The following is a 15,404-nucleotide window of genomic DNA, read 5'->3' as shown; positions in this document are numbered from 1 at the left end:
TTTACCAACGTATGTTTTTTATGTGAGAGTATCGACTAATATCCGTGTCTGGAGACCTGTATTCTTTTATGTCACGTTATTTATTATCTTTTATTCTAAAACATTCCAAAAACTATCTAATAATCAAACTTATGAGCATTTAATTATATCTTGATGTGTTTATTCTACATAAACATGATGAGTGTTCAATAAATAATGCAACATATCTTTTTCTCAACCAATTTCAGGTGAAAAATGCAGAATTTATCGTGCGACGTCGTGGAATATTCCCGCTTCAGCCCCTACACTTGCACGAGGTTCCAATAAGTGGTCGTTCTATATGTAGCCGTCAATACAGCTGCCGTAACAGAGGTGCTTTCCCAGCATAAGGCCGTCACTGATTTTTAGTTTGGCAGAAGACCGGGGCATGGCAGATATTTACCGGTACTTGCAGAATGTGTACAGAGGGCTGACAACAAACAAAAGCACGGCAATTTATCAAGCGAGGCGTCTGTTATAATGAGGAGGGTCGTGCAAACCTGTCCAATCTCCCACGTGTCGGGCAGCCATACAAAAGCACGGTGAGTTGGCGGGTGAGGTGCGTATCGTAATCAGAATGAAGGTCGCACAAAACTGTCCCGTCTCCCTCCTGTCGTGCAGCCGCACACAACTTTGACTCCTGCAATGTCAGAATGTGCGGACACACTCGTTCGAGGTGATCGACGGATGACAAACACCTCACAGTGCAAGTGGACTGGGACTTCGAAGAGGTTATTCTGTCCTTCCTCAGCTCTGAAGTGTGTTGTGCTACTTTCAGGAAACTGGAGAAATGAATTCAACATGTTTGTTGCCACAAAAATGCAAACAAACTTCTCCTTATCCGTGGCAACACAAGGCCTCACAAGTTCGTGCACCCGAAGGAGCCCACAAAGCTTCACCGGATTATTCCTATTCGTCCACTTTACAGCCCGGATCTCACACCTTCTGTTTGGCCCAATAAAGGATGCACTCTGCAGCGAGGACTTCACAGACGGTGGGGAAGATATTGGTGCGACACGATGTCAGCTCCGACGTCTACCAGTAGATTGGTACCGTGTGGGCATACGTCCCCACCCAGTACAGTGGTGGAAGGCCGTCGCATTGAACCGAATAAAACCGAACTGCTTTCAGAAAAAAATATGTTGCATTACTTATTGAACAGTTGATATAAATGTAGCTGTGGTTTATGTTTATACTGTGGTGACTGGTAGAAGAAGAGTAACACTTACGAGATCCAAGAAACCTCTCGGCAAGGTCGTATCCTGTTATTTTTTTTAGGACAATGAGTTAAAACAACAACAACAACAGCACCAGCAGCAACTATGGCACCGAACAGAAAGATGAGTACTGTTTCCGCTTTTGACATTCTACAATGAATAGTGTTAGCAAAAATGTTGTGGGTTCCTTGTCCTGCAAGTAACTTTAATCAAGTCTATGTCTAAAAATTTCTGACATAATTGTATCTGAACTTTGTCAGTTATTTAACAAGATTTTAATTAACGGTGTACCTGCATTGGCAGACAATGCAACAAAAATCCTGTATTTTTCACAGATTTCCCCATTAAAAATGCAGTTTCTTCTGCATGAAAATAATCTGTACTTCAGGTGAAAACACATTTTTTTGTGTTAACTGATAGTATACTTTCCCTCAGGATTTTAAAAATTATCATTCTTTTGAATGCTTAAGGTCTTATAGACTGCCATAGAACTTCCTGGCAATTCAGAAAACAAAACCCAGCAAACGAACAAAGCGTTTTGGAAAGACCTCAGATGTGCGGCAACACTGTACACTGCATATTTTCATATCACAAAAGTATAAACACGTATTCCATCTAGTAGAGTGCGACAGCTTCCGAAACACTGAAATCGAGACTGCGACGCACTTTCACCCCTCGTAGCTCGTGCAAAGCGATTTTGGCAGATAATGAAAGCATGTATTCAGAGCTAAGGACACGTGATGTAGTCAGCCAATAGCAACATCACTGGTCAGTAACGCAAACACACTAACAGGAAAAGTTAATAGTTTAAATTAATTTACATACAGTATAGTTACGTATAATATTGGCTGTCAAAAATTATTAACTTCTTTCCCTGAGGGTGTGGTTGAGCAGGATCCTAAGAGCACAGCTTCAATTGCAGCAGGTGAATATTTCTAACGAGTACAATTACAAATTTCACTGTCGTGCACCAAAAATTTTGCGGCTTACCTGGCCAAATACATGTCCTGTAGAGCACTTCGACTATTCCATTGAAAAGCCAATTGTGTGTGAAATTACTCCAGAATTCGACCCACATTTTTTTCTTTTTTTTTAGGATAATTATACTTTTTGCCACTGTTATTGCACAATTTGTAGTCTACGAAGCAACTAAACAAATATGAAAAATGAACCTTAAAGCCTAGTCATTTTTAAGGGCATGTTGCCCTTCGGATATATCAAACGCAAATGTGCTTGTGAAATTTTAAGTAATGGCACAAATGGCTGGCTTCCTGGGGCCAAAATGTTTCAAGTGGCTGGTCCTCAAAGGGTTAAGTTTTGAATGAGAGTCAAATTCTCTGAGATTTAAGAAATTAGTAACACATTCTGGCACATAACATAATTCATCTCGTATAAAAGGAAATTTGCTTCGAAAGTAACATTTGTCAAACCAAAACTCCAATATTTTTCAAAGATCTGTTACAAATGTAAACAACTGTGACAACGTCCTCACCGAAAGCAGTTCGCGTTCGAAGTATTTCTCACTCTTCTCCCGAAAGTCTCCGACACATTTTGCTGTCGGCAGACACTTACGTGTGCACTGTGTTTTGATCTTGTAAATGGTGCATTTTCTTTGCAGCTATAGTTTCATTTTTGTGTTAATCTCTAATTTAACTGAAAACCAAAAATTCCCAGAATTCTAAAAAATTCTGGGGTTTTTCACACACGAAAAAATTCCCGAGTTTTTCCCGGATTTCCCAGTTATCTCTGAGTATTTGTGCCTTGTTAATTGCAGCCAGGACGGGATTTCTATACGAGACGCTTCAGCAGTGCGGAAGTGAGAAAAGACGAGACAGAGGTGTGGCGAGAACTCACCAGTGTCGGTGTGTCGACGGTGAACTCCGCGGCGGCTGCCGGTGCCGGAGAGAACTGCGGCCCCCACTCGTCCCGCAGCGCCTGCCGGCCGCGGCCCCTCCCTCTCCCCCTCCCCCTGCCCCTTCCCCTACCCCTACCCCTGCCTCTCCCTCTCCCCCTGCCCCCGCCCACGCCCACACTCTGGTCCCGGCAGCCCCTGCGCCGGCGGTCCCACACGCCGAGCTCGCGCAGAGCCGCCATCGCCTTCTGCTTTACAGTCTCCTCGCCGGACGGAGATGCGGGTGCGGAGACTCCCCCGTCGCGGCCCCCGTGCGGCGCGGGCGATGACTCCCGCGGCAGGGGATCCGGCCTGCCGCGTTCCGCTCCACCGCGCGCGGGTAGTCCTCGTGACGCGCCGAAGTCTGTGCCGCAGTCTGAAACAGTTACACCGCAAACTTCTGAACTGCGATCGCAAACAGAATTTGAAAACAGATGCACCCTTCGACAGTGAGATGTGTAGTGGTTAATAAAAAAGAAAAAGAGAAGAGAAGAAAAGAAAAGATTAAAAGTGTGGGAAGAAATGGTGAATAAAAAGGGGGTTTTAAAATCGTTAATGACCATGAAAAAGGGAAAGAATGAAATGCATATCGGACTTCGTATTACAGAAAAGCTATCGGACTTTGTGATTCGGAAAAGCTATTGTCGGGATGGTCCTTGTGGCGTTACTGAGCAAAAGTTAAACCAATTTCCACTACAAAAATTATTTGAAAGAGAACAGAGAATAACAAAATGTGATTAACAGGGGGAAATGGCGTAGATAAGAGTTCATCCTTTACCGTGTTAACACGTCTTCTCTCGTGCGGCTTTCAGGTCTTGTTCTCCAAAAATCTCCTGCTTCATTTCTGCGTGAAAAGTCGTAGCTGCTCCGAAATTTTGCAATAAATTTCATTGTCCAAGAATTACTAATGTATACAAATTAAATCGTCTTGATACTGAATGCAATGTATTTTACGTTGCTGCTTCCATCCTCCCAAATTTCATATTAACTTCCACAATACGTCTGCACATCAATAAGTTTTTTCGTCTTAATCCGACCGAGACTAGCTAATAAGTAAGTTAAGCTTCCGCTCTCAAAGACAAAAGTGGGTAGAAAACAAAAACAGTTACAATTTTAGTACCTTCATTTTCTTATAAATATTTTCTCTGCCGTCGAGCGCTCGTACAGCTGTGACGGTATAATTTATATCCGAGGGAACGAGTGTAACACGGCGAAATTCAAAGTCCCGCTACAGATGGAACGGATCCATTCCTTAAATAATTCCTTTTTCCTCGTTTTTTTCTGTTCTACACATCAGATGTGTACTGTGAATAATGGAAATTTCCAAAGTCTTATTCGTGCTTTATTCGACTAGATTTCACTGTTAAATGTGTAGTTTTTAGATTACTAGTGATAACAGTATAATTAGTTTTTGTGGGAACATTTTCATCCGTGAAATAATATCGACCGGCACATGTTCTGATGCCACGGAAAGAAAAAAAATGTATTCGGTTTTATAATCTGTTTACTAAAGTACTTTTGGATACATAATATTTTTGGTTTTCCCACCTGGTGTGTTCACAAATAAGTCAGACAGTTTCCTGACGGGTGACCGAGGCACGTACAACTGTACAACTGTCCGTACCAGAAGCACGGATTTTTCTATATTTAGTCCACACACTCGTGTAATGACTGTCCCTGCACACTGCTGACGGTCATTCCAAATGTGAACTGTACCGGAAAGTGCAAGTGACGGAACCCGAATGGCGTATTCGTCGGAATCATTTCCGAGGTTTGCTATTAGGAACAAAGAAACAGAAAATGTGAATCTGATTAACCACAAATCTAGAAAATCTCTTAGTCAACTGATTTGAAATTTCGACACATATATTTATATACTTTTTTAAAATACATTTGCAAAATGTGTTGCAAATAGCTGTGGCAATTTCTCACCCGTCTTAATGTGTATGAGATTACATTTTCTGAACCATATTTGCCATATTTTAACTACAGGGTGATTCAAAAAGAATACCACAACTTTAGGAATTTAAAACTCTGCAACGACAAAAGGCAGAGCTAAGCACTATCTGTCGGCGAATTAAGGGAGCTGTAAAGTTTCATTTAGTTGTACATTTGTTCGCTTGAGGCGCTGTTGACTAGGCGTCAGCGTCAGTTGATGCTAAGATGGCGACCGCTCAACAGAAAGCTTTTTGTGTTATTGAGTACGGCAGAAGTGAATCGACGACAGTTGTTCAGCGTGCATTTCGAACAAAGTATGGTGTTAAACCTCCTGATAGGTGGTGTATTAAACGTTGGTATAAACAGTTTACAGAGAATGGGTGTTTGTGCAAAGGGAAAAGTTCTGGACGGCCGAGAACGAGTGATGAAAATGTAGCACGCATCCAGCAAGCATTTGTTCGCAGCCCAGGAAAATTGGCTGTTCCCTCAGCTCGAACAAGAAGCACAACAATTCATATTTCAGCAGGATGGAGCGCCACCACATTGGCACTTATCTGTCCGTAACTACCTGAACGTCAACTACCCGAGGCGATGGATCGGCCGCCAGGCAGCCCGTGACAGAGCACTTCATCACTGGCCTCCAAGAAGCCCTGATCTTACCCCCTGCGATTTTTTCTTATGGGGGTATGTTAAGGATATAGTGTTTCGGCCACCTCTCCCAGCCACCATTGATGATTTGAAACGAGAAATAACAGCAGCTATCCAAACTGTTACGCCTGATATGCTACAGAGAGTGTGGAACGAGTTGGAGTATCGGCTTGATATTGCTCGAGTGTCTGGAGGGGGCCATAGTGAACATCTCTGAACTTGTTTTTGAGTGAAAAGAAACCTTTTTAAATACTCTTTGTAATGATGTATAACAGATGGTTATATTATGTTTCTTTCATTAAATACACATTTTTAAAGTTGTGGTATTCTTTTTGAATCACCCTGTATATTTGTCAGCACATTTAACGATACATTGGATACTGTATGCAAAATGTGCTACAAATACAGTTAGTAGTAACAAAGTAATACATTAAAACAGCATTCCCGATGCAGTAGTTTTACGGCATGTACGACAAAAATGTAATAAGCGATAACCTTCCTTCCTTTCATCATTTTGTGGGGGGGGTGAGGGAGAGGTAAATTTGCATAAATCTTCAAAATTATAAATGATGTAAAGTTTGTTGCCAAATACTAAGCGCTCTCATTATGAAAAAGTTGATGCATAAATCTGGGTGTTTTCACGTAGTGCCATCTCACTGTTTATGATGTCATATCTCCAGAACTACGCCTCGTGCTCTTGTTTTGGGACGGCTAGGAGCCTTTCCAGGTGTACAGAGAACAACTACGAATGGTCTAGGAATGAGAGGACAAATGTACAAAGAAACATTCATTTTGAATTAACAATACCAGAGAAGGGAAGTTGCTGCTCACCATATAGTGGAAATGTCGAGTCGCGATAGAGGCATAACAGAAAGATTCACACAATTATAGCTTTCGGCCAGTAAGGCCTTTGTCAACACTAGACACACGCACTCATGCACGCGCGTGCGTACGCGACACACACACACACACACACACACACACACACACACACACACACACACCTCACTTTTCGTAAGGCAACAAGAGAAACACAGGAAAGAATAGAAAGAAGGACGGACATTGAGTATAGCGGATACAAAAGAATGTAGTTACAAAGGGAAACAGCACAGGGTTAGGATCGAAGAAAAGCTGTCAGGCAAAAATCAAACAATGGAAAATCCAGGATGGAATGCAACAATACGAGAGAAGGAAAGTTGCAACTCACCATATAGCGGAGATGCCGAGTCGCGATAGGTACAACAAAAAGATTGACACAATTATAGCTTTCGGCCATTAAGGCCTTTGTCAGCAGTAGACACACACACACACACACACACACACACACACACACACCATTCTCGGATGGAACATTCGCTCAGTATGTTGTTTCCGCACATTTCATAATAAATTTCTGCAGGTTTTAGGTTTTTTGCGAACAAAAACCAAATCACAGACTGCACCTCACGACTGGCAGGATTTTCAACTGCACCGCACATTTCAAATTTGAATACTGAAAAAACCAGACGCGCAGAGACATTCCTGCTGTCACAGACGGATGCCGACTGAGCTGCCGAGCACACACACACCAAAATATACGCGCGTCAAATGGAAATGTTTCCTATTTTCTGAACAGCCATCGTAGTTGCAAGCAGTGCATCATCATTGACTTTCTGATTACAGAGAAAGAAACTGAGAGGAATATGCACAAATGTTCGTGTGGCGTCTACTCAGCTTCTGCGGTCGACAGGAGTACATTTGGTCACCGGGCACAGAGGGTGAGGCCATCAGAAGGCAGGTCAGCAGAGCTCCACAGTTACAAAAACAATTACGCATTTTGTGGTAATAATAGCAGATGAAGAGTGCCACAATTTGCCTAATGGTGATACGTGTAACACAACGAAAAGTGTAAATGCAAACACTATTTTTCCCTTTCACACATTTTTACACACAATAATTTACATAAACACTAATATCACATGTTTAATTTATTTGCTTTCATGTCTTTACGCTTCATGTGCTCACAGGTGCAACCTGCAGGACCTCTGAACTTCAATGTTCACTGTTGCAGTGTTTACATAGGCAATTCCATCACACAGGAAACAACAGTGCTGCTACTCGTTGCGTACTCAAGCGAGGCAGTCCTCGTAATATAATTAGTTGCCTCGTACAGGTGCGAAATTGTGCATTATTTACGGACTCGTGTAAAGTCTCTGTTAATCAGTGCGTACGCATACTCCGACGCCGCAAAAGAGTTGGGCACAAGTAGTTCCACACCACAGCCAGTAAACAGAACTTATCCGTGTCTCCGTATTAAGTAATGTACAGTGAAATGAATTTGGAGAAAATACAGGGTGAACATTAACAAAACTGCAGGGACAGATTCCTGACCAAAAATGGAGGGAAGAGGTTCTACGAATGTGTGTCCCAAAATGCACCGTCGCCACCACAAATGGTGATGTCGAACAAAAGTTCATCTTACCGAGCGTCGTACGTTCCTCGGGTGTCGCAGATTAACACGGCGTACTGCATGCAGCAGAACGGTCCAGTACCGACGTCGGGAACACGCCGAGATGCCGAAAGGTGGGCACGGCCGAGCATACGGAAATAGTCGAGAGGCGGCACAGCTGTACCAAAATACGTACCCCCACATACACCGACCACATCAAACATTTCGAGCCCTTTTTGGGTGTTTGTGTGATCACGAATCCTTTCGGACAGACAAATCTGTAGGGTGACGGAGGATCGGGTTCTGCATCTCTAGCGTTACCATCTGCTTTGCCGTTCACAAACACCGTCTCAGCTTGTTCCTCACACAAATACAGCTTCTTACAGTACACTGTGTGAATCACACACCCTTCAACACAAAAGGGGCACGGGCCACACGGCACACGGTCAGAGGAACTTCCGTTCGTCAGTGCCATCTACAGTGGAAACGAGGCATTTCCGGACGCGTGTTCGTAGGATCTTTTTTCCTACGTTTCCAGTCAGGAATCAGTCATGCAGTTTGTCGGTTTTATTAATGCTCGTCCTGCACAGAAAAGCTTCGTGTTTTGTATCACCAAAAAAGAGACCTGGAGGGTGAAGTAGCAGCCATATTAGAACAGATGAAGATCGGATCACAAGACTTTCCCGATACGAGTGAAACAATTCTTTGGCACGCTATTAGGAAATTGGGCTCCCTCTAAAAAAAAATTCTACAAAAAAATCTGTGCTGAAGGAAAACAACCAAGTAGAAAGGATAGGAGAAGTTCTTGCAGGAAGTACGACACGTGTGAAACTATAGCTGGACTATTTATTACACTGATCAGAGTTGGTGTGGTGCAAATCATCCCAGAGAATTTGGATGGCACGAAAAAAAAAAAAAAAAATGCCTTATGCGACAGAAAATGTATACAATTATCACAAGTTGCGTATTCTGGAGTGGAATACACAGAAAAAGAGGGATTCAAACACAGCCTGATTCTGCAAAAGGGATTATAATGTGCCACACTGACATCAAAGACAGGTTTGACAAAACCCTGGCTTACGTTTTACTGGGCAAAAAGAAGATTCAGACCATTATTCTGAGACGAATGTCACACACTACGAAGAGTGGTTTAGGAGCACTCTCGAATAATTACCAAACAGGTGTGCGATTGTTCTAAATCGGTTCCATAACACACTACGATAAATCCTGTATCACAAATACGTCCGTGATATAGACTAAGGATTCTATAATCGAATGGACGGAAAACAATAATGAGAGCTTCATATAGTACCACAGCATACGAAGAATTCAGTAAAGCAAGGCTTCAGGAACACCCACGGCCGTACTTCAGTTGCTAAGAATGTCTTTTGGAAAGTTTACCACACTTAGTGGATAAGGAAATTCAACTTCTGAAGTCGCCTACAGTGAACTGTGAATTTGACATCACTGTATTTACTTGAGCCTCTCCAAAAAAAAGGTAGGAAAGGAGAATAAGAATTTTAGACGAACGATACTTTCCAGTCGTGTCACTCCAATCTGGAAAGTGTTCTCAAAAGGGACGAGTCCGTGTCAAACTGAGCCCCAGGTTTATTTTTATTCCGTTTTTTAAAATTTACGTCACAGTTTTCTGACCCTACAACACTTAAATTTTAATGTTCTGAACAAATTATCACAGTTGCAAATAAGGCAAGGACTGTGGTTAAAGTCGGCACTTCTGCAGGTGAGTACGGAGAACAATAGGCTCGTTCTCGAAAAGTTCTGGTAGAATGCAAATACGTTTGGGTTAAATGTAACGAGTTTGGGTTAAATGTGACAGCTCAGTGAAAAACAGAAGTGTCGAGGTGACAATAGGCACACACAAAAAGAAGGAAAACTTGCTAGATTTTGGAGTAGTCCTTTTCTGAACTAGAGTAAAACACACACACACACACACACACACACACACACACACACACAGAGAAGTGTGCACATGCAGACATCTACACAGTGCTATGTGGATGCACAGAGCCAGTGTCGCATTTCGACAGCCGGGCTAGGTTGTGGTGGGGGTTGTTCCAAGTGGGGTAGGTAGAGAGGTCGAGGATGGGTCGCTACCAGGCAGGCAGTCACTTTGGCGGCTAGGAATGCAAGAGAGAGAGAGGTGGCAGGTGCACGGGCTAGGCACACAGCTGTAGCGGTGCACACTGAAGGTGGTGTGGGCTGGGATCTGGGAGGAGCAGAGAGGACGGAGCAGGGGAAACTGCCAGCTCCAGGGTGTGGGACACTGCACTAACCGAGCCTGCTGCCGGGACGATTACGGGAGTGAAGGACACGTCACGGGGATAACTCCCGTCTGCGTAGTTAAGAAAAACTGGTGGTGGACGGCACGATCCGGATAGCACCATTTGCAAAGCTGCTGTTGTGGCCTTCAGTACTGAGACTGGTTTGATGCAGCTCTCCATGCTGCTCTATCCCGTGCAAGCTTCATCATCTCCCAGTACCTACTGCAGCCTACATCCTTCGGAATCTGCTTAGTGTATTCATCTCTTGGTCTCCCTCTGCGATTTTTACCCTCCACACTGCCCTCCAATACTAAATTGGTGATCCCTCAATGCCTCAGAACATGTCCTACCAACCGATCCCTTCTTCTAGTCAAGTTGTGCCACAAACTCCTCTTCTCCCCAATTCTATTCAATACCTCCTCATTAGTTATGTGATCTATCCATCTAATCTTCAGAATTCTTCTGTAGCACCACATTTCGAAAGCTTCTATTCTCTTCTTGTCCAAACTATTTATCGTCCATGTTTCACTTCCATACATCGCTACACTCCATACAAATACTTTCAGAAACGACTTCCTGACACTTAAATCTATACTCGATGTTAACAAATTTCTCTTCTTCAGAAACGATTGCCAGTCTACATTTTATATCCTCTCTACTTCGACCATCATCAGTTATTTTGCTCCCCAAACAGCAAAACTCCTTTACTACTTTAAGTGTCTCATTTCCTAATCTAATTCCCTCAGCATCACCCGATTTAATTCTACTACATTCCATTATCCTCGTTTTACTTTTGTTGGTGTTCATCTTATACCCTCCTTTCAAGACATTGTCCATTCCATTCAACTGTTCTTCCAAGTCCTTTTCTGTCTCTGACAGAATTACAATGTCATCGGCGAACCTCAACGTTTTTATTTCTTCTCCATAGACTTTAATACCTACTCCGAATTTTTCTTTTGTTTCCTTTACTGCTTGCTCAATATACAGATTGAATAACATCGGGGAGAGGCTACAACCCTGTCTCACTCCTTTCCCAACCACTGCTTCCCTTTTATGCCCCTCAACTATTATAACTCCCATCTGGTTTCTGTACAAACTGTAAAAGGCCTTTCGCTCCCTGTATTTTACCCCTGCCACCTTCAGAATTTGAAAGAGAATATTCCAGTCAACAGTGTCAAACGCTTTCTCTAAGTCTACAAATGCTAGAAACGTAGGTTTGTCTTTCCTTAATCTTTCTTCTAAGATAAGTCGTAAGGTCAGTATTGCCTCACATGTCCCAGGGTTTCTATGGAATCCAAACTGATCTTCCCTGAGGTCGGCTTCTAGCAGTTTTTCCATTCGTCTGTAAAGAATTCGTGTTAGTATTTTGCAGCTGTGACTTACTAAACTGATAGTTCGGTAATTCTCACATCTGTCAACACCTGCTTTCCTTGGGATTGGAATTATTATATTCTTCTTGAAGTCTGAGGGTATTTCACCTGTCTCATACATCTTGCTCACCAGATGGTAGAGTTTTGTCAGGACTGGCTCTCCCAAGGCTGTCAGTAGTTCTAATGGAATGTTGTCTACTCCCGGCGCCTTGTTTCGACTAAGGTCTTTCAGTGCTCTGTCAAACTCTTCACGCAGTATCGTATCTCCCATTTCATCTTCATCTACTTCCTCTTCCATTTCCATAATATTGTCCTCAAGAACATTGCCCCTGTATAGAGCCTCTGTATACTCCTTCCACCTTTCTGCTTTCCCTTCTTTGCTTAGAACTGGGTTTCCATCTGAGCTCTTGATATTCATGCAAGTGGTTCTCTTTTCTCCAAAGGTCTCTTTAATTTTGCTGCAGGCAGTATCTATGTTACCCCTCGTGAGATAAGCCTCTACATCCTTACATTTGTCCTCTAGCCATCCCTGCTTAGCCATTTCACACTTCCCATCGATCTCACTTTTGAGATGTCTGTATTCCTTATTGCCTGCCTCACTTACAGCATTTTTGTATTTTCTCCTTTCATCAATAAATTCAGTATGTCTTCTGTTACCCAAGGGTTTCTACTAGCCCTCGTCTTTTTACCTACTTGATCCTCTGCTGCCTTCACTACTTCATCCCTCAAAGCTACCCATTCTCTTCTACAGTATTTCTTTCCCCCCATTCCTGTCAATTGGTCCCTTATGCTCTCCCTGAAACACTGTACAACCTCTGGTTCTTTCAGTTTATCCAGGTCCCATCTCCTTAAATTCCCACCTTTTTGCAGTTTCTTTAGTTTTAATCTACAGTTCATAACGAATAGATTGTGGTCAGAGTTGTGAAGCAGCCGGTGGAAATAGTGTTTCCTTCTCATCCTGTCTCACAAGTCTCCCCTGGCCCGGGGTCCGGGTGACTTTTCTGAACTGTCCCCGTGACCTGAACCTATCCGGTCCTTTCCCTCCTGCCAGGAGGAGGAGCCACTGGCTCTGAAAGCTCGCTAATTTAAATACCTCTGCACACGTGTTCTCCTGCCACCATTTGGCGAGTATATTTTTTATCTATTCAATTACATTATATTTTCAATTTTGGAGGTGTCTGTCACAGACGGCACTACACGTTATAAAATGAACACAAACAAATATAATACTCAACTAGCAGCGAACAGAGCCACACACCAAAACGATTGACTTCGACGAGAGAAAGTTGTAGAGGTGGCCAAATTTTGCTATCTCGGAAATAAAATTAACGAAGGAGGAAGGGAACTTCCGAAAGACTGGATACGAACCTGCATTTAATAATCCGAGAGTTCCATTACTTCTTCGGAAGGTTAAACTTCATCGAAGCCAAACATCCGCTCGATCTGAGGTTTCCCGACAGATTATACAACGCTCCCAAAATTACGAGGCATTTTATTTGCACAGATTAGCAGATTGCCGCAAAGCACGAGCCTGCAGAGAAGAAGAATCGTCGCCGGATTTCATTCTAACAAGTAAAATTTCTGAATCATTTTGAGTGACTGAGTTACGATTGTGTTTCCTATTCTGAACGATCGATTGCTTGAACGAATTGAGAACTACATAATTACATAGATAGGAGGAAAAATTACATGTCGTGTTACAGGAAACTGTCTGTCGTGTGGGATTACACAGTAAAAAATGAATGTGTCTTGTAGCCAGTAAATGAAAAGGTGTATAATAAAGAAAAATGAAAAAAGAGAATCGTGGACCACATTTTAGGGCAAGACCCGTCACCAGAAACTGTAGCCAAAAAGACGGTCGAAGGAAGGAATTGCTGCCGCAGATCGTCTACAACCGGGAGGTGGCAGTTATGCCGAAACAGAGAGGAGAACACAGTGAAGCGACGGGAACGGACAGCTGCGACAACGTAAAACCTAGAGAAGAGGCACTCACTGTGGTCGGAGTCTTCACTGGCAGATACGTCATCCGGGTTGGCGTCGGGCTCCAACTGCGATGCCTTGGAGGTGATGATCTCGTTCTTGTGCGCCTGAACCATGTGCCTGTTCCGAACGCTCTGCTGCTCGAACCTGAGGCACAACCGGCAAGTTCTGTTACTTTTTATTTATTTATTCATTGGGCAGATGGAGGGAATATTTTGAAGAGTTGCTCAATGTAGGTGAAAATACGATCAGTAATGTTTCAGATTTCGATGTACAATGGGATAGGAATGATGATGGAAATAGGATCACATTTGAGGAAGTGGAGAAAATGGTCAATAGATTGCAGTGCAATAAAGCGGTTGGGGTGGATGAAATTAAGTCAGAACTCAACAAATACAGTGGAATGTCAGGTCTTAAATGGCTACACAGGATAATTGAAATGGCCTGGGAGTCGGGACAGGTTCCATCGGACTGGACAAAAGCAGTAATCACACCAATCTTTAAACATTGAAACAGAAAAGTTTGTAACGACTACAGAGGTATCTCAATCAGCGTTGTGGGTAAAACCCTCTCAGGTATTGTTCAAAGGAAAGTGCGAGTATTAGCTGAGGACAAATTGGTTGAAAATCAGTGTGGGTTTAGGCCTCTTAGAGGTTGTCAGGACCAGATCTTTAGCTTACGGCAAATAATGGACAAGTGTTACGAGTGGAACAGGGAATTGTATCTATGCTTTATAGATCTAGAAAAGGCATATGACCGGGTTCCTAGGAGGAAGTTATTGTCTGTTCTACGAGATCATGGAATAGGAGGCAAACTTTTGCAAGCAATTAAAGGTCTTTACATAGATAGTCACGCAGCAGTTAGAGTTGATGGTAAATTGAGTTCATGGTTCAGAGTAGTTTCAGGGGTAAGACAAGGCTGCAACCTGTCTCCACTGTTGTTCATAGTATTTATGGATCATATGTTGAAAACAATAGACTGGCTGGGTGAGATTAAGATATGTGAACACAAAATAAGCAGTCTCGCATATGTGGATGACTTAGTTGTGATGGCAGATTCGATTGAAAGTTTGCAAAGTAATATTTCAGAGCTAGATCAGAAATGTAAGGACTACGGTATGAAGATTAGTGTCTCCAAAACGAAAGTAATGTCAGTGGGAAAGAGATATAAACGGATTGAGTGCCAAATAGGAGGAACAAAGTTAGAACAGGAGGACAGTTTCAAGTACTTAGGATGCATATTCTCACAGGATGGCAACATAGTGAAAGAACTGGAAGCGAGGTGTAGCAAAGCTAATGCAGTGAGCGCTCAGCTACGATCTACTCTCTTCTGCGAGAAGGAAGTCAGTACCGAGACTAAGTTATCTGTGCACCGTTCAATCATTCGACCAACTTTGTTGTATGGGAGCGAAAGCTGGGTGGATTCAGGTTACCTTATCAACAAGGTTGAGGTTACGGATATGAAAGTAGCTAGAATGATTGCAGGTACTTGTAGATGGGAACAATGGCAGGAGGGTGTCCACAATGAGAAAATCAAAGAAAAACTGGGAATGAACTCTATAGATGTAGCAGTCAGGGCGAACAGGCTTAGATGGTAGGGTCATGTTACACGCATGAGAGAAGCAAGGTTACC

At 42.9% G+C, this 15,404-nt stretch overlaps 1 protein-coding gene across 1 annotated transcript in view; it reads right to left on the bottom strand.

The window, feature by feature from the left end:
* The window catches only part of LOC126212785 (uncharacterized), a 126,356-nt gene that overhangs the window by 39,421 nt on the left and 71,531 nt on the right, over nucleotides 1–15,404 (bottom strand). The window contains exons 10-12 of the mRNA XM_049940188.1: nucleotides 13,786–13,919; nucleotides 3,267–3,502; nucleotides 3,090–3,170 (exon numbers count right to left, since the gene is read on the bottom strand). Coding sequence (XP_049796145.1) covers nucleotides 3,090–3,170; nucleotides 3,267–3,502; nucleotides 13,786–13,919 — 451 coding nt within the window. The remainder of the gene's footprint in view (nucleotides 1–3,089; nucleotides 3,171–3,266; nucleotides 3,503–13,785; nucleotides 13,920–15,404) is intronic.

The sequence above is a fragment of the Schistocerca nitens genome, chromosome 11, assembly GCF_023898315.1.
Source record: "Schistocerca nitens isolate TAMUIC-IGC-003100 chromosome 11, iqSchNite1.1, whole genome shotgun sequence".
Classification (NCBI taxonomy): Eukaryota; Metazoa; Arthropoda; class Insecta; order Orthoptera; family Acrididae; genus Schistocerca; species Schistocerca nitens.
This window is presented reverse-complemented; position numbering and strand designations above follow the sequence as displayed.